The sequence below is a fragment of the Brienomyrus brachyistius genome, chromosome 11 (assembly GCF_023856365.1).
Source record: "Brienomyrus brachyistius isolate T26 chromosome 11, BBRACH_0.4, whole genome shotgun sequence".
NCBI classification, from domain to species: domain Eukaryota; kingdom Metazoa; phylum Chordata; class Actinopteri; order Osteoglossiformes; family Mormyridae; genus Brienomyrus; species Brienomyrus brachyistius.
In genome coordinates, this window is record NC_064543.1 from 17,254,405 (window position 1) to 17,281,136 (window position 26,732).

General features: G+C 43.3%; 3 protein-coding genes across 7 annotated transcripts in view; 1 reads left to right on the top strand and 2 right to left on the bottom strand.

Annotated features, from left to right (window-relative positions):
• The first annotated feature begins 283 nt into the window (after positions 1–283).
• tk2 (thymidine kinase 2) lies at positions 284–4,636 on the top strand. Of its 5 annotated transcripts, XR_007400718.1 has the most exons (11): positions 284–750; positions 1,058–1,095; positions 1,199–1,273; positions 1,439–1,492; positions 1,907–1,996; positions 2,082–2,155; positions 2,335–2,423; positions 3,580–3,659; positions 3,747–3,827; positions 3,954–4,082; positions 4,179–4,636. XR_007400718.1 is itself a non-coding variant. In XM_049030770.1 (10 exons), exons 1-10 carry the CDS (start codon positions 624–626, stop codon positions 3,996–3,998), a joined length of 753 nt encoding a protein of 250 aa, XP_048886727.1. In that variant the 5' UTR covers positions 284–623; the 3' UTR covers positions 3,999–4,636. The 5 variants fall into 5 exon arrangements, 4 of the variants coding, with proteins under 4 accessions (XP_048886727.1, XP_048886726.1, XP_048886728.1 ...); XM_049030770.1 differs by having other exon boundaries at positions 3,954–4,636; XM_049030769.1 differs by lacking the exon at positions 3,954–4,082 and having other exon boundaries at positions 289–750.
• A 720-nt stretch (positions 4,637–5,356) lies between these two features.
• si:ch211-189a15.5 (spermatogenesis-associated protein 2) lies at positions 5,357–8,262 on the bottom strand. Its single transcript, XM_049030755.1, has 2 exons — positions 7,382–8,262; positions 5,357–7,120 (listed from the first exon to the last, which is right to left on the bottom strand). Exons 1-2 carry the CDS (start codon positions 7,745–7,747, stop codon positions 5,810–5,812), a joined length of 1,677 nt encoding a protein of 558 aa, XP_048886712.1. The 5' UTR covers positions 7,748–8,262; the 3' UTR covers positions 5,357–5,809.
• Positions 8,263–10,405: 2,143 nt separating this feature from the next.
• bean1 (brain expressed, associated with NEDD4, 1) overlaps positions 10,406–26,732 on the bottom strand; it is a 36,791-nt gene continuing 20,464 nt past the window's right edge. The window contains exons 5-6 of the mRNA XM_049030765.1: positions 26,248–26,389; positions 10,406–14,725 (exon numbers count right to left, since the gene is read on the bottom strand). Of these exons, the coding sequence (XP_048886722.1) occupies positions 14,344–14,725; positions 26,248–26,389 (524 nt within the window). The 3' untranslated portion in view covers positions 10,406–14,343. The remainder of the gene's footprint in view (positions 14,726–26,247; positions 26,390–26,732) is intronic.

The window sequence follows — 26,732 nt, forward strand, 5'->3', positions numbered from 1 at the left end:
CTTTAAGTAGTACCAATAATTTGAATTAAATATTAATGTTAATTTGATCACATGCCTTCTTCAAATTTTAGTATTTATTTTGTGATGTGGAATAGCTTTCACGGATGAAATATGATTAAAATACATTCATACTATTCATGTTAGAATAACTGAATTCGGATATGCTGTGACTTTGAACATTACAAAAACGTCTCTGTTGTTCTATATATATATATATATATATATATATATATATATATATATATATATATATATATACACACACACACACTGTTTGTAGGTGTGTGTCTTTTTCTTCACAGAACGTTTTGACCTCAATTTGACCCAATTTTTACCAAACTGGCGAAGAAGTTTTGCAAACCAACCTACAAAAGCAATGCTCCGAAGTTACGAAACAGAACAATGGCAAACATAGTCCAGTTTACTTTTACTTGTTTACAGTGCACTGCATAAAATGAAAGTAAAAACACGACTCCTGACCAATACCCTTTTTTACCAATAGGGGGTGCCCGCAAACCAGAAGTGACGTTCAACTGGAAACAGTATTTGGATAGAGCGGAAATGAAGGGGAACCATGTGACGTTAAAATGCTGTGATCCAAGATCGGCTCGGTGTCAACAGAGATGTTTTTGGTTTCTGTCGCTGGCTTCTGTGCGACACTTTCCCGGTCATCAGCTGCAGGACTTTCTTATACTCAGCGTGTGACCAAATTTCACAGCCTTTATAGCACTTGGAAGCAGCCACACATAAGTATGCTGCCTTTGCATTACATGATTAGTGAATACGCAATAAACGGAATTACGCTTATTTGTAGTCCCATACTTAATATGGGAACTGCGCAATAAAATGCTTTGCACGTTTGCCTGGTCGCCTGCGTAACGTGAGGTCGCCACATTTAGCCTTGGTGCTAAAAAGAAGACGCCTAGCAAAAAAATAATCGGTGCTTTAAAAGATGACATTATATTGGTACAATAACCGAATAATAATAATCAAAACGCCTATATCTGGACGTCAAACTGCCCAGCAATTATCGTAATAATAATGTCTTCCTCTAAAGGGAAACTGCAGCGGATCGGCGAGGAGAAGAAAACTCTGGTGAGTAATCTGATCTGATTCTTTTTAATCCTTACCTGATGATAATACTTGGAGGTAACACCGGCGCTGTACTTCTCAGGCTGATTTATTGTTTTATTTCCAGATTTGCATTGAAGGAAATATTGCCAGCGGGAAGACGACGTGTCTGGAATATTTCAGCAGAACTAGCAACCTGGAGGTGTGTAGGCTGCAGTTAAAATAGTTAATTTTTTTTAGTTAGCGAGGGGAAAAATAACATAATCTAAGCAGGTGAAAAGCCTGAACCCGATTAATCGTACTTGTTGTTCTGTACGTTTATTTGATGCTCTTATTAGGAGCTTAGACGTTTCGATTTTTTTTTCAGGTGAACACTGAACCTGTTTCTAAATGGAGGAATGTAAAAGGACATAATCCATTGGTATGTAATGAACATGATGAATGCATCAGGAATGAATTTCCCCATCTATTTGGCATGTACTTTTGATGTTATTCTGCATGACGGGCATGAAAACCCTCTCCAGTATTTCTTCATACTGTCATTTCACCATTTCAGGCTGTGCATATCTAAGTCTTCCTGTATTTATTTTGCCTTTCATGATTTACAATGTGGCATGGTGGGGCAGTGATCAGCATTGTTGCTTTACACCTCTGGGACCAGGCTTCCTCCCACAGACCAAAAGCATGCTGAGGTGAACTGCGGTCACCAAATTCCCCATAGGTGTGAAGGAGTGTGTGCCCTGGGAGATCCTGCATAGGACGCGCAGGTATAGAAAATGGATAGATAGATTATGGTGTAAAATGATGTATTGGTCTCGTGTGGCTCTTCATGCAGGCTTTGATGTACCAGGATCCCATGAGATGGGGCATCACCCTGCAGACTTATGTTCAGCTGACCATGCTGGACCAGCACCTTTCTGCTGTGGTGCGTACCCTGTCTGCTTCCTGATTTACAGACTTTTATCTTCATTTACCCTCATTGTTAAACTGTTGTTTGTTTCCCCCCCTAGTCTGCTCCCATGAAAATGATGGAGAGATCCATCTATAGCGCCAAATACATTTTCGTGGAAAATCTCTACAGAAGGTACTGCGCTAAATATGATTACTGGCTACGGCCTGAGTGTCGGGTATTTACGGGCATTAATTCGCTGTCGCTATGTCCACAGCCAACCCAAAATGTCCTAGAAAAGAGCTGGTTTTGGTTACCTTTCTTACAAGGCAGAAAACGTTTTGTGTAACATTTTGCGTATGTGCGTGTTTCAGTGGTAAGATGCCAGGGGTGGACTTTGCTGTTCTGACTGAGTGGTTTGACTGGATCACAAAAAATATTAACATTCCAGTGGATCTTATTGGTAAGCAGTGATCGTTGTATTTCACGCAATGCTAAAAACATGGTGGATTTGTAAGAAATAAATGGAATTATTTTAGTACCTGAGTTACATTTATCCATTCATTTTCCAAACGGCTTATCCTACTGGGTCGCGGGGGGTCCGGAGCCTATCCCGGAAGCAATGGGCACGAGGCAGGGAACAACCCAGGATGGGGGGCCAGCCCATCGCAGGGCACACTCACACACCAGTCACTCACACATACACACCTATGGGGAATTTAGCAACTCCAATTAGCCTCAGCATGTGTTTGGACTGTGGGGGGAAACCGGACTACCTAGAGAAAACCCCACGACGACATGGGGGAACATGCAAACTCCACACACGTGTGACCCGGGCGGAGACTCGAACCCGGGTCCCAGAGGTGTGAGGCAACAGTGCTAACCACTGCACCACCATGCCGCCCCGAGTTACATTTATTTCATTAGTAAATACCTTTTTGCTTGCGTCTCCATATTTATGCTAATAAAATCACCGATATATTTTGTCTAATATTACGAGTTCTGGCGGGGGAACTTGCCAGTGTTTATTAGCGGGATAACATTACGCCAATTTTATTAAACATTGATCTGGCCGGATTTAATAATGAATTATAAACAGCGGCTCGTATAAATAAAATATAAATAAAAGGCTGTGTCCCCTTTTTAATCACAAACGATCCCCCAGTAACTAATTAAAAAAATGACTTGGTCTTCCTCCATTGTTTTTGGGTGGCAGTGTAGTTTTGCATGAAATTACATGTGAAGATTTTACCTGAAAACGTCATCGCTAATTCAGAATTAAGGTTGCAGTTCATGTGGTGCGGTAGGAAAGTGACACACAAAAGAGGTCAGGGACTACAAAAAGTTCCTGGTTGAGACGGCCCAAGAACCGGGTTTTGGATGTGAAAGTGCCCAGTTACTTTGAAGAATAGATGTATTGAAGGCTTGTATTGTTACTTTGCAGTCAAGTAGGTTTTTGTAATAATTTCTTCTTTCTAATTAAGCAGCACCCTTCAATGAAATGTGTGTGAAATGTCTTGCATGAATTTAACTGGTAAAACAGCAAATTTAAATATGCCACAGTGCATTAGACTCCTTCCTGTTTTTAACCAAGCTGGGTAAATTTTGTGTCCTCCCAGTTTACCTGCAGACGTCTCCACAGACGTGTTTAGAAAGGCTAAAACAGAGATGCAGAGAAGAGGAGAAAGTGATTCCTCTGGTAAGAGAGAAACATTTACCTCTTCTGTCTGTCTTAAAAGGATGGATGTGATTCTTGTATTCCCCCCCCCCCTTGTCACACTTTCAGGAGTATTTAGAGGCAATTCATCAATTGTATGAAGACTGGTTGATCAACCAAACATCGTTTCCCGTCCCTGCCCCTGTTCTTGTAAGTGAACCTGTATTTTTAATGGGAAGTCGTCACACTTCCCATTGTCTGAATTCATGAATTCAGTGCTTCTAATTTCACCACATTGATTACCCTAGTAAAACTGTCTTACTCTTTACTTTCAAGATATCTGTGTTGAACCATAGCGGGTTTAGGACGCTGTGCCTATGATTGGAAGGTCATCAGTTCAAGTAACGTCACTGTTCGGCCTTTAACCTGCAGTTGCTCCAGGGTTTGGCTGAGCCTGCTTTCTCAGTTGTGTGTCCCTTTGGATAAATCGACTGCCAAATAAAATTTAACGTTAAAAAGAAATAAAATGGGATCTGATGTACATCCATTATGTCTTACCAGGTGATTCCTGCAGATCACAATCTTCAGAAGATGCTTCATCAGTATGAAGAGAACAGAGAAAAGATTTTAATTCCTAGCAAATGACTGTGAACAGGGAAAGCCGGCAGATTTCCTCTCTCCCTATGACTGAATGCTCGCTTTTGCTGGCATCCTGGCGATTCCCGTCTTTTGGGCATCGCAGTCATGCCGTCTGTCGTAAGTGTGCTTTCACCATGGATGGCATTTCCTCATGCCATAACATGTTTCCTGCTGAAAGCAAAGAGGTGATCCATCCTTTTTTTGTTTTTAAAGTTTTGCCTTTTTTGTTCTACCAGTCTTACTCATTCTGTAAAACTTAGCTTGGTTAATTCCCTTCCTGTTTTTACAATAATTCACTGACAATGGTCCCGTTAGACAAGACCGTCTCCTAATTACATTTACTTCACAAATTAAAGCTTAAATATAGGCATTTCACCCTTTTCCTTCTGCTAGCTAGTTTTTTGTAGAAATGTTGTGAAACGTCTACATTACAAAATTTCTTTTGCTGAAATACAAGCTAATTTATTTAAAAACAGTTGTTTCGTGAACTGACTGGGTCCCTTTGCCAACTGGATTCATTCAAGAAACTGCTGAAATTGAGAAGTTTAATTAGTAGTGACGTAACTAACAGCTGTTACGACGTTATACGATGACATGGTGGGGAATACTGGGGGGTGATTTGAAAATGTGTGATTGCAGCTCCCGTACTGAACTAATACTGATTAATGGGATTTTGGAGAAACGTGACGTATTGGAGCTGTTAGCGGCTCCGAATTAGGACCCATGATTGGGCTGTCAGTTCAAATCTGGTGGGTGGCAGGGTGATGTCACAGTTGGACCCTTGAACAGGTCCAAAGACTGGCAAACACAGCTTTCTTAGCTGTATGTCGCATTGGATAAAAGCATCTGCTCAATAAAGTAATGAGGAGATTTCAGCCACAAGGAAGGGTTTGGAAGAAGGACGCCCACAAACATAGTGATGAAGCAGCAAGGTGATTGGCCAAAGCCGAACATACCCCACTCCCAAGATTAATACTGGCAACTTGGTTCTGCTGCTATAGGCACACTGAGGAATGGAACCTCAAAGAAAGTTTCACAGTAATGATGTCGTCCTTGTAGTGGTTATTTAAACTGTGTAGTACATAGCCCAGTAACACTGCTGCAGTATAAACATTTAATTAAAAACAAATCCTTCACCTGAGAAACAATAAAAGCCTTCTCGGAAAAAAATGTATGACATTTAGGAATTCATACTTTCTTCCTGTACATCGTCACCAGGACAAAGCAATTCTTCATCCTCTTTTAGTTCAATTTCATGACCAATCAGTGCCGTGGCACAATGTTGGTAACATTTAAATTGCCCCATCAATCACATAAAATTACTCCTCTTAAAGCAACAGGTGCTGAATTACCATTTTTAAGATCTGCAGTGTGTGTGTGTTAGCTTTTGTTCTCTTAGGTAAGGTTCTCTTGATTGGTCAGCTAAAACATTATTTGGATGATGAACCTCGCCTGGTAAAGCTCAGTAACTGAACAGTGATAATGAGATTTAGGGGCCATGTGCTTTGCGGGGAGAGTTCACCACCCCCATTTTAAATCCAACGTGGGGGTGGTCACCCTTGGCTCTTTGAGAAGGCACTGCTCGGCCGGTCGTCCTTCCTGTCGTTCTCCACCAGCACGTACGTTTGTAGCAGCTCATCCTCAGACCGTGAGCATGGGGCCCCACTGGCCTGCAGACACTGTGGGCAGGAGCTGAGATCTCCTGAGGACTCTGCCCTGCAGTCTAGCATGGGGGTCTGTGTACCCAGTGGACTTGAGCTCGGTGGAATATAAAACGACTGTGGAGGTTCTTTGATATTATCTTGTGAGTTAGTGCAGCTGCTACAGTTAGGGATGTTGCAGACGGATAGCAGGGAGGGGTTGCACATTATAGCCTGGGTTCGGATGTTAGCGGAGCCAAGGGGCAGCATTTTACCCATCTCTTCCGGGTGGGATGTCTCTTCGATGGGGTATTTAAGGTCCTCATCTGCACAACGATCTTTCACTTTCAAGTTTCCCATCTTCTCGGTCAGGTCTGACATGGTCCAGTCTTCGCAGTCACGCTGTCTCTCGCCCGACCTCGCCTGCTGGAAACTGGAGGCTGCCGTCTGCATGTCCGAGACCTTGGCGTCTTTGGCGCCGGTGTCCGCGGGGGGCTTCGGCAGGGCTTCTTCGCGCTTTGGCGGCGGCTGAGGAGCGCCGTCAGCAGGGCGGCGCAACTCCGCAATTCCAGTCATGGAGGGTGGGCCGCTCATGCTGTCAGGGTCCAGGAAAGCCTGTCCCCCGCCCTCGGGTGTCCTCGTTTCCGCAAAGTGTCTCTGCTGATCTGCGAGAAGCATCTGAGATTTGCTGAAAATAGGCTGCTGCCGGATGGTGAGGTCAGGGTAATTCGCCTGCATCTCCAAGATAGACTGATCGTCGCTGAAATGTGTTGCTGGGGAAGGTTCCACGATGTTGGGGCCTGGTCTTTCTGATACGAGTGGGCGCCCATCAGGCAAAGAGGTCCCCGGGTCCACCAGAGACCTAGCTTGGTCTGAAGACGGGTCAGAGACATCTGCCTCAAGTGACAAGTTCACTTCCCCTGGCCTGTCTCCTGTACATGTGGTCATATTCCCCTGGTTGAGAAGGGTTGACGATCTCCCCTTGAGGACTTCAACACATTCAGACTGTGACCTTTGACCCATGACCTCTAAGAGATACTCACATTCCTGTCTGGCCAGGAACACTTCAAATCCCACCCTCATGGCTTTCCCGGGGTCGGCGTCCTTGCTCAGCCTGTATTCCGTGTCGCTCTCCTGATGATATCCGATACTTTCAAGTATATTATTGGCAACGTGGTCTGGCAGTACTGCCTGTACGTAGTACACGAAGGGACCTGTAAACGTCTGTTGGAAAGAAAGAGTCGTTTTAACTCTTCTGATATGCAGAGGAACTGGTTTTAGGCGCACTGAGGTATCTGGTGGCTTAAGAGCCAGTTTTTCCCCTCCAGGCAGCATAACAAATCACACAGTAAGATACAGAGGGAAGGAAATGTAACATCTATATGAACTTGCCATATCCTGCCGAGCTTAAACATAAAAAACACATGACAGGTGTAATAAATGTATTTATTCATGCGTAAAGAAATTATTTGGCTTGACTTCTACCTTAAGCGTCCTGATCTCCTTCTTCCAGGGGAACAGGAAGGCGTTGACACAGTAGGTCTCCAGCAGCTCCGCGGCTTTAGCCAGCCCGCACAGGGCGCGCCGGGGGTCCTGGTCGCAGTGCTTAAGACATTCCTGCAGCACCGAATAGAAATCGAAGGTGGTGAAGCGCTTCTCGGCGGCGCTTTCGGACAGCAGCCGCCGCGCCTTGTCCGCCACCGGCGTGTCACCGCACAGCTTGGCGTCGCCGAGCGGCCAGGCGGCCTCGTAATATGTCACATATTCGCCGAAAGCGTCCCGCTGCGCCTCGGACATCTCCGCGCCGGCGTTCCTCATCGTCATCATCATCATCGTCATCATCATCATCATCACCACCACCAGCCGGCCGAGTGAAGGTTTTCGGGACGCGATCGCACGGATATCAGGAAACGCGGAAGCGACGCAAACGGCCGCCGCAGGGACCGCCAGAAAGTCCCGCCGGTGCTTTTCGGAGCTGCGCTGCCGGTTATGTCTTGCGGGCGGATTCGGGATCCGAGCCGGGCTCGCCTTTCGACGCAAACGAAGCTATCGAGACGCCGGACGGACGCGGCATGTCAGCGCACAGGTGCGGCGGAGGAGGGGAAAGTGAAAGGACATCAGCCTCCTTGCACAGAGGAAGTCGTCGAGTTACGGCTGAAACAACCTAGGGCTACTGTAAAAAACTCCGTGGCATTAATAAACACGTAACAGTATCATACTCTGGCAAAAGTCTGCACAAATGATTCTACTTAATAATGTCATTAAACCATGTAACATGGTCGATAGTACACACTTCCAAAACAAACCCTGCGCTGAATAGCTACCCGGCAACACAGCCATCTGGGTTTTACTTAAATGCCCTGACACGGTATTGGTACTTTACTGGCCCCTAGTGCCATTCAGGTGTAATTACATCTTAGAAATTTACCTACTCGACTGTAGGGGAGTCTAATTTCCATTCCCATGCTTACCGGCAGATGGCGCTATGATGAAGGAAACACCCATCTAGCCCCAAGGTAAAGCTGATGGTCGTCATTGATTGAGTTGTTTCATTGACTAAATGTAACATTTTATTTCATTGTTAAATCAATGTTCACATGTAGGAATACAAGTTAAAAACAACAAAGGTCCGTCTAGGGTAAGAAGATAACGTTCCCGTGATTCGTGTAATTCAGAAACATTTTCTTGTGCTGAAAATGCCAGTTTACACAACACAGGAAATGGTTTTGTTGCTTTTCTTGGATGCTGTGTGTTTCTTTCAAACACAAGTTCATGAACATATACATTGCTACTCCTTACATGTATTGATTTCGTTTTAACGTTACCTAGGGTGGCCATATTTTGCTTTGCAATAAAGACACCACAGGGGCAAGACTGAAAGAGATTCATCAAAACAATGAGAATACGCACACAGAAAGTATTCTGATAATAGAAAACAAATGTCCGCATGAAACAAAGCGAAATCCCAGACATTTCAGGCATTTTTAGGTCCCAAAACAGGGGACAGGTCCAGGAGAAAGAGGACGTGTGGTCACTCTAACATCACCCCTAGTCTCGTGCCTTATTAAATGCAGCATTGCGATACAAGACACCAACGTTCGAAATTGTTATATTTTTTGCTGCATTTTCATGTGTGATTTTAAATGTTGGTACATATTCCATACTGGTATAAATATTTCATATTCTGTTGATTAATGTTGTGTAACAAAGCCTCACGAAAGCCAAATGCGCTAAAGGCCACGCTTGCATTCGATGTTAATACTACAGAATGAAATGCTTCTTTACTGGAAACTAGCTGGAATTTTATCATTTCTACGATCACATTAACTGCTTCTGTCTGCTGACACCAAGATAAGCATAGCACTCTCCTGTAAATGTTGACATTGAACCAGACTTATCATTAGCTTTTGCACACCAGCTGAGTCAGTCCTTCCTGCATGCCAGGTAGCATTCCAGAAAGTGCCCTTTCCTCATTCCTACTCATTAATTCTGTTGCTTAAATATGTACTGCTCAACAATATCAATGTGGACAACTCTGGCAAAGAAACCATATACTTTGCTCCCACAAACAGTTTTTTAGTCTTGTACCACAACATAACCTGTCTTTCTGCTCCAGGATTAAATATTTGATGTTAGACAGGGATGTCTGATTCATTGGTAAAGGTGCTTTTTTGTCCACTCCCTCGGTGACGAATGGCACTAGTGCTAACAGTCCATCTTCCCTGACACAATTACAGGATAAGATTAAGTTCGGGAGGAAAATGGGATTAAAACAAAGCCTGACTTGCAATCAATGGGTTGAAGTACAGGGGTGGGTTAACTTATCTGAGGACCCTAGGCCAGGGGTGGCCAATTTTATCTGGAAAGGCCCATTGTGTATGCAGGTTTTTGCGGCAACCTCATAATTAGATTACTGATTAAAAACCTGATTGGCTGAAGAGTTCGCACACCTGGGTTTGAACAGCTGACCTACAAACCTGCACACAGACTGGCCCTTTGTGGATAAGATTGGCCACCCCTGTTGTATGGGGACACCAGCATGTGGTTATTTAACAAACCATTTCCAGGACCTGGTCCCAGGGTTGCCAGTTTTGGTCTCCTGGCTGGGGTGAGATTATTAATTGGAGTCTGAATGCACATGCACTCGTATTTACATGTATACAGTTTTATTACGTTGTAAGCAGTCTGTAGGGTTTACAAACTACCCCAATGTTTTTGATGTAGCTAATTTTGGGTTTGTAGTGGAATAATATACATTCGCCATAGGAGGTGTGAGCGTGAGAGTCTGAAAGCGTGAGTGTCACGCCAAAAGCGTGAGAGCTGGCAACACCGTGGTCCTGATATTAACCTTGGATGGGATATGCATTAATCCACCCCTGCACAGATACCTTTTATGCAGTTTAACATGATTATAAGTGTACTGTAAGACTGCTTTCGATAAAATGATCTTCTGTGCTTCTCGTACTGGGCTGCGTGGTTAAACACAAACATTCAGTTACAGTGCCCTGGTCTGTTGTAGTTAATCTTTATTAGTTGCAAAAGGTCACAACGTGTGTGTTTATCATCCAGTCTGTAAAAGAGAATGAGGATAAATTCTCATGTGACCACACCTGGTTAAACAGACCGGCAGAAAATAAGAATTATACATTCAAATTTAAAGGCATATTACGCTACATTTATTATCGTATTCGGAGTATTGACACCATAACCTCTTGGGTACTAGCTTGCGTACAGAGACAGGTTTCTCTAAAAGACATGCGACCACAATGTCACGTTGACGACTATGACCCCTCTCACTGAACACCATGGGTACGTCTGCAGACTACAATTACCACACACCCTGAACACAATGGCCGCTGCAGCGAGGACCTCTCGCTCTTACTACGAACCCATCCACCCCTGCTCAGACCATCCGCCAAATCATTTATTGGTTCTGAAGCTGTAGACTGGAAGGGAACACAGTTCCTGGATTTATCGACCTTGGTATGCAGTAGACAGGACTCCATATTCTAATCATCATTAAAGACCTAATTTCCCGAAAGCACTGGCCCTAGATGCAATTAGCTCCATTAATGGACGCCAGACTCTGGGCAGAGAGGCTAATTGGGGGGGGATGGGGGGGGGTGCATCAGCACAGACCATCTGTTCTGTCTCATTTACGTTATTCCATGGCACTGGCCACTTGCAAGGGTGTGTGTCAGCATTGGCTTCCTCACCAGATGCATTCGAATATTCATCTGGCAGGTCAGGGACAAGAAGCAAAAATAAAAAATCAATGCAAGTCTTTTTTTCTTTTTTTTTTAAAAAAGATAGTTTTACAAGAAAGAAATTTTTTCTCACTTAAAAAAGGATTTTTTTTTTGTTTACGTTCCAGATACATTCTGTGGCCAGTTTATTAAGTACACCTGCTTGTTATGGCGAACAACCTGCTCCCCAAACAGTAAATCAGTAAACTGAATAATAAGCTAAATTTAACTGAATGTTAAATGTGGTGGTGTTACTGTTGCTGGACATGGAGGTTTTAGGTTTTCAGTCTTGGGATTTCGATGCGGTATGGTGTGATAAACAAAACCATCCAATCAATTCTGTAGCCAAAACAACTTAATGAGTTCTTGAGAGAGGTCAAGGAGTTTGGCTAAATCTAACAGGAAGACAAAAAGGTGCAAAAAATAACAGCTCATTGCAGCAGTGGTCTGCAAAATGCCTTCTCTGAATGCACAACTTGTTCACTCTTAAAATGGCTTGTATGCAAAAGTGGATCCTACCCAGTACTACCTTGGTGTGCTTAATAATGTGGCCACTGAGTGTAACTTTGGTATATTTATATGTGATTTATTATTCAGTGGACGAGAGAGGAGGGAGGGGCTCTAATACAAAACATAGATGTGATTCAGGATGAGTGAAGATATCATGACTTATTACCACAGATCATGATGTAAGAGAGCCGCAGAATCGCTCTTGGGGTGTGTTGGGGGATTCCTCTGACTTCACTGTGATTTAGGAAGTGTGTCCATGGTGTCACAAAGTGGGCACTGTGCAACGTCTTAACAAGATGTTTCAATAAATCTAGTGTGATCCAAATTATAGCCTAAGACAGACTCTCTTGCCTCTCTTTGGTCTGTCTTGGTTCCTGTAAGAATGTGCGAGTCTGACTCCCAGTAGCTTTGGCGCTGAGTGGGGGACTTGCACTGACGTAACAGATAACAGAGATGGCTCAAAATCCTGATGCTTATAATATCAAATATGGAGAATTCTTATTAAGTTTCCGAGAACACTTTTGCTAGTAAACTCCAGTGAACACATACAGTTGTGTTTCTGTTAATACATAGTGTCACTTTGTTTCAAAACAGAGGATGTATCTTAGATTCTTAATGCAATCATCTTGGAGTGACTATGCAAACTTTCTGTATTATTTCATAACCTAGCTGTAAAATATAAAACCCAATATTGTCATCAAGAAACAGTTATTGTTAAAGGTGTTTTCGTGACAAACTGACAATAAATTAACCACGGTAAACACAGTTTTAACTATATTATCACATTACAAACCCAGATTTTAAAAACATTTCCAAAAGCCTCAATTTAATGTTGAGTAGCGATTTAAATATAATCAATAACCTGCAAGTCTGGCTGTAATTATGACTTATTTTTATGAAAAACAATCACATGGTCATTTAAAGAAGGGAAAGGGAATAATTTTGCATATATAACAAATAACAGTGAGTTACACAAACTCTTTGTTTGGAATGAGAAGATTCTTTGCCATGACTCTGAGCAACTGCTGTTATTTACTTGGTCTAAAGGTTTTCATACCAATACAGACCTGCATCATTGCCACTATGCTCTTGAATGTCAAGGTCTATGAAATGAGTCTGGTCATTTTCATTGGTTGCTTACTATGCAGTGAAAAAAATGCTTAGGAGAAGTGGGAGGTACTGAGAATGGTGACATTTCTTAGGATTCATTTTCACTCATTTTTACAGAAGGCCAGTATGGAGATCTCCTAACTGTGTAATTAGTATGAGCCTGCTACTCTGTTCAGAAGTTTTAACAGTCTGTATTTTATAGGCATCATTTTCTGAGAAGTTTATATTCGCGAATGGAAGCCTCCATTTCATGTTAGCTCTGAATATAAAAAAGCTATTCAACCCCGGACACGTAATATAGAAATAGAAAGGATGTTAAGTGACTTATTTGGAAGCATACAGGAAAGCCAGCATGCTAGGAAAGAGCAAAGGTCTAATCAATATAATAAATAAAGAGTAAACAAATAATAATACTCTTGCATATCAAACCAAATTTATGATTTTGGTCTTGATTCCTCATGGGCAGTAGTAATTTATACCTCCTTGTGTACTTTGGTGTGTGTAACATGTAAAATGGTACTCTTCATTGACAAAGCCGTGTGACTCACTTGCGTATTTTCTGTGGTGCTTTGGTGAAGCCAAACTAATGCGATCAGCAAAGCACATAAATCTAACATTAATCACAGTTATCAATAGTGTCTCCTGAACAACAAGCCATTTGTACAGCTGTCTGCATCCTAGACAGCAAGAGCAATGACCTCCATTAAAACTCTCTGGAGAAATACTTCGCTTCCATCTTTGCATGTCATAAACCTGAAAACACGACCGTAGGAAGATCAGGGAAGAGAATCTGGATCCCGGTTTATATTTCAAAGGCTCTCTCTCTAAACTAGGAGTCACTCCGGTGTGACAATGCTTTTCAGGTTTAGGTAAATGTCTCTTACTATCTTACTATCCCCGATTCCTTCATCTGGTTAGGAAAGAAATAAGAAAATAAAATGTTGAAACGACTGAAAAGTTATTCTCCTGTTTGACTATCGCACATTTACACTGGGCAAGATACAAACAGACAGAACGACATTTTTATGCTAGTTCCACTGATTTTGTACTAACTTCCTATGATTTTCATGGGCTGTGATATCAATGTTTTCAGTTTTTTGCATGTCCTACTTTTGTTTTTTTTTTTTAAATTAACCAAACTACCACTGTTTATAAAGCCCACTAAACAGACTTCTGTATTGGATAAGCAGTTAGAATGATCTGTTTGTGTGTCGGTTGTGTGATGCGTATCTTATCAAAGACAGAGTGTAGAAGACGGTATAAAATGATACGGAGATCACATTAGAAGGCTTCAGTTCCTCATTAGCCCTGTGTTTGTCTTGGCAGTGTCCAGTGCGGCAGTTGGTGTTGGAGGCTTCCAAGAACATGTTCGTATGTGTGTGATTTGTTTGTATTTTCGGGGAGGCGGAAGAGAGGAAGTCTCCGTGAAGGCTTCATTTCAGGCCAGTACATTTGTGCTGTTCTCTTGGGTCTGCCTCTTTCGGATGACTGGGCTTACTTGAGTGGAGAAAAACAAGCTAAGGGGTAGCTGTTGGAAACACAGGAGGTATTGTGCTTGCCTTGCCCACATCACAGCACAGCCTAGAGGATTCCGTGCGGCATGGTTTGCCGGGCCGTGCTGTTCGCTGACGTGTGTTTGGGCAGATCCATGGGGATCAGAGGGATGGGGCGGTTATGTCCGTCGCCTGCGATGGCCTCGTAGGGGGGCGCGGCCTCCGCTGGGAGGGCCGCCAGGGCCACGGAGGCGACCGCTTGCTGTGTTGCCCCCTGGGGTCCAGCTGAGCATGGGAAGGCCCTGCCGCCCATTGCCCAGGAGGTTGTGTTTGGGAATTCCTCCCCCTCCAGGCAGGAGTGCACCTCCTGCTGGTCCCTCCACCGGCACGGGTCCGTGAGAGAGTACGGTGGTGGGTCGTCGGTGGGAATGTAGATCTGTGTGGCTCCCGGTCCCACACACTCCTCATAGCTGAAACGAGAGGAAGTATGAGGAAAGATGAGGAGAACGCAGAACATGTCCACAGTATCGCTCAACAATATTGCTCAATGGTATTACTCTTCGGTATCACACACTATACAGCACCTTCCACAGAGCTATTCGTGTTTCCCGAGGCTTTTTATGGACAAATCCCAAAATATCTAGATATAGTACTGAGAAACAATGGTGATTTGCAGCCCGGTTGGGCAAATTGCAGTAGGAACGACGGTGGACTTGAGCAGCTGATCTAGATTTGCAACCACCTGACTAAGGGAGACTGAATCTGAAAGCAGGTGATTGCAGTGGTGGTATGTTTATGACCACTCGAACTTTGCCTTTGTGCTAGGCCCCTGATGTTTGTGGCCCCCTGTTGGTCACAAACAGTCACTACACTAAATACTAATTAAACACATTCCTTACTTAGGAGACGCTGAAGCAGCATGTTCTACTAACCAGCTAGCTAGCTATGGTCTTCAGACTCACTAACTGTATATTTAGTTTTTGAAACAACACTTGGGTGGCCCTGAAATGAATGGGGCCCCTGAAATGAATGAGGCCCTTGAAATGTCATCCTTGGCTGGTTGCTACTGTATGGAAGAATAGGCAGACAGAATGCCCAGCAGAACTATACATTTGAGATGTCTAACCAAGTTTAAAATGGGTCGGCGCCAACACTGAAAGTCTCTGATCAGAGGTCTCCAATTTGGGAGCAGGGGAGATGCAGCTGGGGGACAGTTAGACCCCGTCAGACTGAGGTGATGAGGATCCCAGGGTGTCTCTGTTGCTCCTGTCACCTCTGGGCCAAATGGTGAGAGATTTAATGAGGAGAGAAGAGTTTTGTGTGCGTCAGCTATAATTAGATTTCCATTAATTGTAAACTTCACGTGCGTTTTTAACCTTCCCAGCTAGGGGCTACGAACTTCACTGTACACTGAAAAATTATCTTGTCATTTACCATGTAGACTATTACGCGTCACTTATAAATAACATAAACTGTCATATTTTGGCCCTGCTGAAATTGTTTAATGTAATTTATTCTGAAAGCCTAGAAGCGTATCTGTCACTCCAACCCACTCAGACTTTAATTACAAGGTAATATCACTGACCGCTGGATAGTTTAAGTGAAATCATTGTGGCAAAAATATGACTAGTGCACTTTCAAGGGGTGCTTTGACCCCCTTTGTGAGTCATAAATGAGAAGAACCAATATGTCTGGCTGAGAGTATGAGGTTGTGGGTGGGGGGTTGGTTTCAGAGCAGTAACCTTTTAGTATCGAGGTGCTTAGCTGCCGATTAAGGAGCTGTTCCGTTGTGTTGCCACGGCAGCGAGCCCCGCTGCCACGGGAACAACTGTCTCCGCTCCAGGGTCAGTCTTGGCTCCATCTGCTTTTCAGGTTTAATTGGGAGATTTGGGCTCCCTGTCGTCACAAAGTCCACCCCGCTACAGCAAAGTTCTCCGGTCTCAGCACTTTGTAAAAGCTCAGCTGCACTGATGTGGTGTATAGGGGGAGGTGGGGAGGGGGGGGGTGGCTGGAAGGACACATCTGTGTATCTAGGATACGCCATTGTCACATGGCCTTACATGGAAAATGCATTACAGAAAGTGACATCTCATTTTGGGGCAGGAGGCAGACTGACTTTCCTATAGCACTGTGCACATCCTCTGTTTCCCAGGCCTGTTTCGACATGACCTGCCCACAGGAAATGTTAGCTTTCCTTACAGACAGATGCCCCTTGTGGTCATCCAGAGAGTTGTGCACCTGATCATAAAAGAAACATGTTATGTTTTATATTCAAATCCATTCATCCATCCATACATTCATCCATCCATTCTTCACTGCCTATCTGGGGTTGGGTCGCGGGGGCAGCAGGCTAAAGGCTGGTTCATACTTCTCCACACGAGCGTGAAACTCGCATATCCACTCTGCGTATGTGTACACAGAAACATTCGTACTTCTCTGGTCAAGCTGTTTACTTTGCACATGTGTTGTATTTATCCATCCATCCATTTTCCAAACCGATTATCCTACTGGGTCGCGGGGGGTCCGGAGCCTATCCCGGAAGCAATGGGCTTGAGGCAGGGAACAACCCAGGATGGGGGGCCAGCCCATCGCAGGGCACACTCACACACCAGTCACTCACACACGCACACCTATGGGCAATTTAGCAACTCCAATTAGCCTCAGCATGTCTTTGGACTGTGGGGGGAAACCGGAGTACCTGGAGGAAACCCCACGACGACATGGGGAGAACATGCAAAGTCCACACACATGTGACCCAGGCGGAGACTCAAACCCGGGTCCCAGAGGTGTGAGGCAACAGTGCTAACCACTGCACCACCATGCCGCCCCCTGTTGTATTTATATTTTTCTTAATTTATAATTGTTTGTGCCCCTTTCTCTATGTTTTACAAATTCAGAGAACCAGCTCACAGGGTGGCCAACTTTGGTCGGCTGGCTGGTTTGAGATTCTCAATTCGAGGCAAGTCTGCACTCACACACATGCATTTACACATGTACGAAACAGTTTTATTAAATAGTCTGTAGGGTTTGCAAACTACCCAAATTCTGGTCCAAAGCATCCATGTTGGTGTTTAAAATGGACACTAGTTAATCGATTATGCGCAGTGTGTCCATAGATGTGCGTATAACCCGCTTAAAGGACTGAAATTTGGAGTACAGCGGGCGTTTGTCTGCGGAGGCGTTCGATGATGTCAAACATGTCATAAACGTTTGAGTGGACACGTCCGCTAGTAGGCCTGCAGAGAAGTATGAGGCAGCTTTAAGCAGGGATGGCCAGACCTCCCTCTCACCAGACATCTCCTCCAACTCCACCTGGGAGACACCAAAGCGTTCCCAGGCCGGCCGAGAGATTTAATCTCTACAGCGTCTCCTGGGTCTGCCCCGGGGCCTGCTCTGGGTAGGACATCCATCTTTGAATTAATAATAAATATACAAAAAAATCGAACGAGTCTGTTATGGTCGTTTTCATGACAAATCACCATAATTATTACAGAATGGCAAAGTTCATATTTGGCCCTCCATGCACAATAATTGCCCAGGACTGTTGCAGGGTGGGATTTAACTTGTACACAGAGCGGTAGAGGATCTGGATACTTTAAGAGCTAACATGATGATCCTCTGTGAGGAGGAGTAAGCAGATTTGCCCGTGTAATGTTGACGCGTGGAGACCCGCGCCCGCGGCTGGCATCTTGGCATCGCAGTTTTAACACCCCGTGTCTTAATTACAGCAGAGAGGCATGGATGACTGTCACAGCGTGTCATAAGAAACTGCTCATTGGCGCGTTTTCTGCTCTCTCCTAGTGATCGTTTATTCCCTTTACATAAAAACAGTGCAACATTCTACAAGCAAAGCATTACTACTGTAGATTATTTCATCCAAGATAGCAGGTAATATTTTGATTAAAGGTTATGTGTCTAGGTTCAAGACTCAGTATGGCGACTGCTTTTGTCCCCTTAATCTGAAATTATATAGATGCTGTATATAAGATGTACATATGTACAATATTTTCAAGTCAAAAATACTCTGAATTGGGATTTTTTAAATAAATATTATAACCATCATTGATAACTATTGCCTTGCATTTCCTCCCTGTATTTACATCCTTTGGGTACAATCTTTAGTAAATACGGCATTGTGTTCCATTTTTATGCCGATAATAGTTAAATTTATATGCCATTAAAGCAGGGTAATGCCTCTTCTGCTAGTCAGTTACTAGAGTGTATTGCAGAAAATAAAGCTTGAATGTCATTGAGCTCTTTATTTTAATGAAAAAAAGACGTTAGCGATAGCGCAAGTAACAGAGTCAAAATCGTTTTGGCTTCGTAAAATTCATATTTGACAAGTACAGCTTAGAATTGGGGGTCATAATGGACAGTGATTTGAAATTTGATGCACAAATTCGCTCGGTGGTTAAAACTAGCTTTTTTCAATTAAGACAACTGTCCAGAGTGAAGCTATTTTTCTCGCGACATCATTTTGAGATTTTGATCCATGCTTTTATTACGGCTCGCCTAGACTACTGCAATGCGCTTTCATGTATGTTGGCTTTAATCAGAAGTAATTAGACCAATTACAGCTGGTCAACAACTCTGACAGGTACAAAGAAACAGGAGCACATTTTCCCAGTGCTGGCATCACTGGCATTATTTGATTTTTAGTATCTTTTTGGCCTTGCCCCACCATACCTGTACGATTTACTTCAGCCGTATGTTCCTATACTGTACATGCTCTCAGATAGGCAGATCTCTCCTTGTTAGTTGTCCCTAAGACATGGAGGAAGCTCAGAGGTGACCATGCTTTCTAGGTCATTGCCCCAAAATTATGGAATGAACTACCTTTGAACATCAGGCAGGCCGAATCTATTGCTGATTTTAAGACTGCTCTTAAAACGTATTTATTTTCTTTGGCTTTTAAATCTGCTTGAGATGTTGACTATTGGTGTTACTTGATTTATTGTCTGTTGTTACCTGGTATATTGTTTATTCATCACTTTCTTATATGCCTGTGTACAGCATTTTGGTAAACTTCGTTGTTTTAAAGTGCTCTATAAACAAATTAAATGAAAGAATGAAATGAATGCATTTGTGCTGTTTGTCCCCATTTACCTTTTATTTGAACTGTGCTCCACCAAGGATCAGAACCCACAACCTTCTGAGTATAAACTACACAGTTTCACACATTTAAAGCTATAAAAGTTACAAAGGTGTTTGCTGCTGAACCCATTTTGTGTTTCTGTGAGGGGCCTCCTCTGCATACTGGGTATGACTGAGCTGCTATTTACAGACCACTGGATTACAGACCACTGGATTACAGACCACTGGAAAGACATCGTAGTGGTTCTAATAATAGCTGCAGTGTCGCACACGTGCCGGCAAGTGAATCTGCTGGTTCAGCTCTTGCGCCTTTTAGCGTTACTCCCCTGTGTCACTTTTGCCTTTGCTAATTTAAATACGGTCAAGGCGTCGGCCTCTTTAGCCCAAATGGTTTGCGTCCTCAGTGACACTTCGCAAATAAAAATGATTTTGCAACATTGTAACTCTGCTTTCCCTTCTCGGTGCTTATTCAGCACTATAGTTCCTGTTCACTAACATCACCTTGTTGGTGTGAGGGCCTCCCCTTCCAAGAATTTTTTTTTGTTCAGTAGATAAACTGGAAACAAGCGAAATGGATCCAAACACTTCCCCCCAAGCATATGCTGAAGTCTACATGATGACTCATGTACCATTTCTGGATGAACACTGCAAACTTTTGCACCCTACCAAACTTCCTGGTATTAAACATTGCTCCTTAGGAAAGTAATTGTTGTACTATCGTTATATGTTATTTGTTCTGCTGACTGTTTACATAGAGAATTACTGTGTGATACTTGCACACCCTCATTTCATTGTGCACGTGCACAATGGCAGTGAAGCTGACTTTCACACTGAAGCAAAGAAAGGTGAAGCTGATTTGTATTCAGCTCAGATCAATTAACCAGCAGATTGATTTTAGCTTAGCTGAGCTTCTCCACCCTGATCTGTTTTAATGTTGTTTTCTTATGTGTAATACTGAGAGAAAACAGTCGAGATAGTTGAGTTAACCTTTAGCCTGACACATGCCACAGAGGCTGTCATCTCAAAGGTCTATGTGAAAAACACTGATAAGCCAACATGTTTTAAGTCTATCTAATTCAGAGATGCTGAAAATGACCTTTGTCCTTTTCTTTATTGTTGATCCATTTTATATGAACCCGCAAACAAAGCGAAAATGACTCCACGCATCCATCGATCTGTCCACCACTGGCGTTGCAAATTCAATACAGGGTCCCAGAAGACCTGAAGCACGCCGTTCAGCAAAATCAGTAGATTGAATGGTACGGCAAAATCACTAGTTTGAAATTTCCAGATTTAACCCCATAGCTGCTACAGTTTTTCTACAGTTTTTAGCAAGGCTAAATTGTTGGGATACCATTCATGAAATGGAACCTACAGTGTGTAATACTGAAAAACAGGAAGTTGTCATAGAGAGTGATCCTGAACAGAGGAGCCAATCTTCTCATGTCATATCCTGTCCCTGCCTCTGGTGAGCATTGCTCCAAGATAATGGTTCCACTCCGAACGAGATGTCTAACAGCACCCGCACAATTACTTTGAAATTGTAGAAGGTTAGTGGGGGCCAATTGCGGCCTTGTGGGCGAGGCAGGCAGTTAGCCTTGAGCCCCAGAGTTTTCCTTCTCCTATAACTACCGGGGCAGGACATAAAATAGCTGTTTTTCAGTTTTGTTCCATTCAGAATTGTAACACTGTTGTTAAATGTTGTTTTTTCCAGCAGATTTTACAGCATGTCCCATGAATACCTCCGCGTTTCTATCCCTTGCCAGTGTTTAAAAATAAAATGTCATAACCTTTGAAAGCAGTGTTTCTCATCCCAGTCCTCTGTGACCCCCAAACAGTTTTTGCTACCTCGCAGCTCCTAGCACATCTGGGATAGAGCAAAAATGTGGACTGTCAGGGACTCCATGAAAACTGGCTGAGAAACGCTGCTCTTGGGGTTTTCAACCTCAGTTCCGCAGGGACCGTAATGTAGAATGATGAAGTGTTGGTATAATCATCTGGTTTATGCAACACAGACATAATTTAAGAGGGCCTTACTTACCCAGTACTTATGGTTTATGTAATAGCTTGCTCCTAGCTCTGGTCTTTTGGGGATTTCTGGTGTAAGAAAGGCTTAAACCCCTCCCATTCCAGCTGTTTGTCCAGTACAGGCTTGTAGAGTGACAGTATCACACAGAACGGCGATACTGAGAAGCATATTGCTGTATTCTTCTCTCCAGGGAGGGTGTATTTTGGCCAACCTTAAGCCTATTATTGGATTCCCCTGACTTCCTTCTTCAGTCTCTGACAGGCTGGTACGGGCTTGGCAGTCCGGACACAGGTGTCTCCCAGGCCCAAAAGGTGCAGCAGTTTCTGTGGCACAGGAGGGATTCTCGGATTTTGCTGAAATAACTTCGCCTTGATGGATATTTTTGCAGCACTGTGGGAATCATCCCGCAGTAACAGTGTGGCCATTTCTCTCCAGGCAGCTGGTCAGCTCCCCTGACCCCTTCCTTCGCTCACTGGGCTTGTTCCTGCTTGTCTTTGCCCTCTTGCCAGTGTGCATTTCCTATTTATTGTCCAATCGTAATATGATTTGCTCTGATTTTAAGGGTCTTTTTCACCCTCAGTGTTCCCAGCAGGATTTAAAAAAATTCTGTTTATGATTTGGTTTGATCTCTTTGAGGTTTTTCGTAGGTATTAGGAACCCCCAAAAGACCACAGCTGGGGCCAAACTATTGTATTAACCATAGTAGGGATTAGTGATGTCATGATACCAAAACTTTAGCTTCCTACTGAAACTAAGCAATGAGTTTCGATTTCGATCATTTGTTAATATTTTTTTCTCAAAGGGGGAAATGCTCTCAAATTTCCTGATTTATTTCAAACAAAAAAGTTTTTAATGATATTGGGGTCAATTAAATTTTAAGCAAATTAGTCAAAAAAGCAAGCGGGACATTGTGTTGTCTTTGTTAATATTAGCAGTTCGAGTCACAGTGGGGTGGAATTAATCGGCCATCGTGAAATGGACCCGTGTCTCACAAGTTTGAAGAGGGAGATAGCTATTCATGTAGTACTGTAAAACTATAGATTTTTTTTTTGAAATGTTGCTATTGTACTATTTACATTTTTTTTGTACTTTTCAGTTGCAGTTCACTGTGGAAACCCTAGCAGGGATGCAATGATACAATATTTTCATACTGAGTGCAAGTTCCGATGTTGGCTTTCTGGTACTTACTGATAGTGATACCAGTTAGGGCTGGGTGACGTCTAGAACATAATCTGATATTTTAATTTAAACTTTTTGGATGAATTATATTGGAATCACTGCCACTCACATACAAACAGACCCAGCACCAAGCAGGGTTGATTAGCAGTACTGATTCCCATTTTTTTAGTCTCTGTGGAAAACGATGGCAGTTTGGATTTAATTAAGATTTTTACACTGCATACCCCCTCAAGTATTATGCTCTTCGTGTACTACGATAATAACATTATGCTTGATTGTCAAGAATAATATGCTGGGTAAGATCTTCTGTTATTTTTATTTTCCAAGGCTTATTGTTCGACATTTTCTCTCTCCATCCTAATGCTTGCCACATGTTTCTATTTATAGAATTTAGCGATCATTGTTGACACAGCACAGCGCACAAGGAGATGTGTTCTCTGCATTTGACCCATATGTGACGTTGTGACATAGCAGGGGGCAGCTAATTCAGCGCCCGGGGAGCAGTACCTTACTCAGGATACCTTAGTGGTGCCTTGTTGGGCAGGAATTCGACCCTGCAGTGCTGCTGGTGGCTCCATACTCTTTATGTTTAACTTTTAGGTTTTTAATAGGGCGGTCAATTGATTAAAGCAAAAACGAATTAATCATTCATTTTGCAATGAATTAATCATGATTAATCACAAATAAAAACTTGTTTTTCTTTTTAAGACTAAAGCTTGTTATAATGCATATTTAAATGTAAAAACAATCACCAAATTAATGTATTATAATTACAAAGGATGTATATTTCAGCTATAACAATGTAAGAGGTCATGAACGACAATAGCACAAAATTGTTTTGTAATCATTTATATGGTTTATGTGGTTGCCCCATAATGCAGTGTGTGATGATGTCATTAATTGCATTAATTAAGTTGATTTTAAAGTGTTAGATATTCACAAAGAATCGCAACAATTATTTAATTGTAACAGCCCTAGTTTTTAATCAGATTGCTTCTTCTTTTCGTGGTTAACTTTGAAGTACTTCTACAATGAAGTGTCCCATTTTTTTTCCTCGATAATGATATCGGTGATATATCATTATGTCTTATGTGGTTATAGGCATTGGCATATTGTCAGGAAGACAAGCAGGTGTACATGCGAGCATGCTTCATCCCTCGTTTTAGTACCAGCTGCCTGGAAGCTGTTTTGAGCTTCTCTCTCTCTCTCTTTCTCTCTATCTCTCTCTATTTCTCTCTGTCTCTCTCTCTCTCTCTCTCTCTGTCTCTCTCTCTGTCTCTCTGCTGACCACCTCTTGGGCATTCTATACCACAACATGCCACATCTATCCAGAAAGAAGCCCAGTGCCCTGGTAAAAAACCCTTGAGCAGCATAGACAGCATATACTAAACCCCTCTGTCAGGCTGTTCTGTTCCTGTTCTGTAAGAAAGCGGAGGGAATATACGCCATAGTAACAAATGTATGCTGTAATGGGAACGGAAGCCTGCTTTAGCGGAAATGAGGAGCAATTTCGACCCTCTCCCCAGAGCACAGATGAGATGGATGGTGGCCTGTAATGGTGGGGGCAGTGATGGAGAGCTCCCCTACGCCCTCGGCCGACTTCCTGCTGCACTCCCACCGCCCTCCCCGTCTGCCAGAAGCTTCGTACTCATTCCCATTTCATTCCCGTTTCCCACCTCAAAACCCACAAAAAAAACACCGATCTCTCTTTCATCTATGGGACTTGAAACAGCAGAATTTGTCTCTCTGATCTTTTTTTCTGAACATAATGATTCTATGATTCTACAGCTATAGTTTGATGACAGATTGTAGTAGCAATGGATCTAATTTCCCGATAATCTACTCATTGTCAGAAGTAATGAATGGCTCTGTATGAGCTTGTGGGATGGGGAATAAAAGGTGTTTTTCACACCCTTTAACTGCATCTTCCTCTATTAGCCCCCGGGTCTTTAGATGTGTAACCAATGGATTGATTGTAGAGCTCTGGAAGGGGAGGAGCGAGACAGCCATCGCTGTGGAAATGGAGCTGACAGATCTGTCCCCAAACCTAATTACACGCTATTCAGGAACACGTAATGGCCTGTGATGTTGCAGAAATATTCCATATACTTCATAATTTGCTGTTTAACATGACAAGGCCTGTTCTTTCGGAAATCTCCGGCTTGCGATGGGAAGGTAATTTCACCCCCTTCAAATTCGCTTTTGCAAGCCTGCAGGATCCAGGCTGTGCATCCTAATCGAACTCTCATATAAATGTAAATGATAGTGTGACTGAAACAAGTCAGGAGACGTGGCTGGATGCTGTGCTGTTTCATTGGTTCCAACACCTCGGCCCTCTCTGCTATTGGACGTTTCACCGGAAGGTTTTTCTGTTTCTGTGTACACTATTTTGCCAAACATATTGGTACACCCCTCCAAATCATTGAATTCAGGTGTTCCAGTCACTTCTATAGCCACAGGTGTATAAAATCTAGCACCTAGGCATGCAGACAGACTGCTTCTACAAGCATTTGCGAAAGAATGGGTCGCTCTCAGGAGCTCAGTGAATTCAAGCGCGGTACCGTGATTGGATACCACCTGTGCAATAAGTCCATTCATGAAATTTCCTCGCTACTAAATATTCCAGGGTCAACTGTTAGTGGTATTATAACAAAATGGGAGCAATTGGGAATAGCAGCAAGTCAGCCACGAATTGGTAGGCGACGTAAAATCACAGAGCGGGGACAACTCATGCTGAGGCACACAGTCTGCGGAGTCAATAACTGCAAAACTCCAAACTTTGTGTGGCCTTCAGAATATAATTAGGTAATATAGTGTATTTATGAATGAGAGGCAGCATATGGCTGGCCAGTCAACAAACTGGATCTCTGGCCTTGGCTACCTGCTTTGGTACTGATGGGTAATTTAGACTGGTATCTGTAATCAGTTTAGTTTGCTGAAAATATCTGTAAAATGAGGGTCATCTGGCTGTTGCTTGGTGTTCATCTCTTGTTTAACCTACGATGATTCTCTTATTATTCCTTCATAAATTCTCTTATTATTCCTTTGGGGGTTTGTAGTAATCGTTAAGGTGTATTGTATTGTAAGTCAGTTGAAGAATGGGTCTGTAACCTCGAGAGGTAATTCTGGTAGATGGATGAAGATGAGCTACAGCGTCCCTGATTTTTTTGATTCTTGAAGGCTTGGCTCAGTGCTTCGATTTGGAGGTCAGATGTCCTCTAGTTGGTTTGGAATAAGCTCATGGATTTCCTGTTCCTGCAAGCTCTCGACACAGATAGGCTTAGTATAGAATTAAAGAACATGTAAGTTAATTTGGCAGCGAGTGTCTAACATGTAGGCAGGTGACCTCCCATCTGTCTTGTAGGCATAACATGAGTGGTTTCAGGTTTGATTTTGGCCAATTGTGTCTTTAGATCACATTGTGCTCCTGCATGTCCCTCTCTGGCACATGGAAACTGGAACGCAGGCTTCCCACTCTGGCTCCCAAATCATATGGCATTGACGTATTGTGATGGGAACTGTCTGCAGATTAGCCTTGATATGCAATGGACATCTGCATCCTCCATGTGCCAGAGATCCTCATTTATAGACGTAAACAGGGGTTACTTTATATGCTATGATAACATCACCTGATTATACAAGCAGATTAGCGGCAGTGAGTAAACACAGACATGTGGGGAGCTCTCTTACTTGGGCGGTGAGTCTGGGTACAGCACGTTGACCTGCGAGAGGGATTCCATGTAGGAGTCGAAGTCGAACACCGGGGGGATCTCCTCCATGCATGTGGACCTCAGCTCCCCGATGGACCCGCCGTAGGAGTATCCATCAGGAGCTGTGCACACAAGAGGCCCATTATCCTGCCATCCCACACCCTCTTTTCGAGTGCCTGACGCGAGGGCCTTTGGGCCTGGTTACTCAGCATAGATTATCGCGTGAATCACCAGGACGGAGCAGGAGCGAGTGACGGCCAAGGCGTGTTGGGCCTTCTGCTGATCTCTGTGAAATTGTTCTTCAAAGCCTGCCCTGTGGTAGAGAGAGCTTGGGCTTCCACACAAAGGATACTGGAGCCCTTGATATGATTTTCATACAGTGCCATTCAGCAGTCTAAGCCTCTGCTGGTGTAAAGTTCAGGCTATTGTGGAGAGTATCTTTTATTCCCTTTCGGTGAGAATTGG

Bases quoted from the DNA above. Each gene is read 5' to 3' on its own strand.
- si:ch211-189a15.5 (XM_049030755.1), bottom strand. From the start codon at position 7,747: ATGATGATGATGATGACGATGATGATGATGACGATGAGGAACGCCGGC. The intron at 7,121-7,381 runs GTAGAAGTCAAG...TCTTTCCAACAG, and splicing joins AGGAGATCAGGACGCTTAAG to ACGTTTACAGGTCCCTTCGT.
- tk2 (XM_049030769.1), top strand. From the start codon at position 624: ATGTTTTTGGTTTCTGTCGCTGGCTTCTGTGCGACACTTTCCCGGTCA. The intron at 2,156-2,334 runs GTACTGCGCTAA...TGCGTGTTTCAG, and splicing joins GTGGAAAATCTCTACAGAAG to TGGTAAGATGCCAGGGGTGG. The intron at 3,660-3,746 runs GTAAGAGAGAAA...TCACACTTTCAG, and splicing joins AGGAGAAAGTGATTCCTCTG to GAGTATTTAGAGGCAATTCA.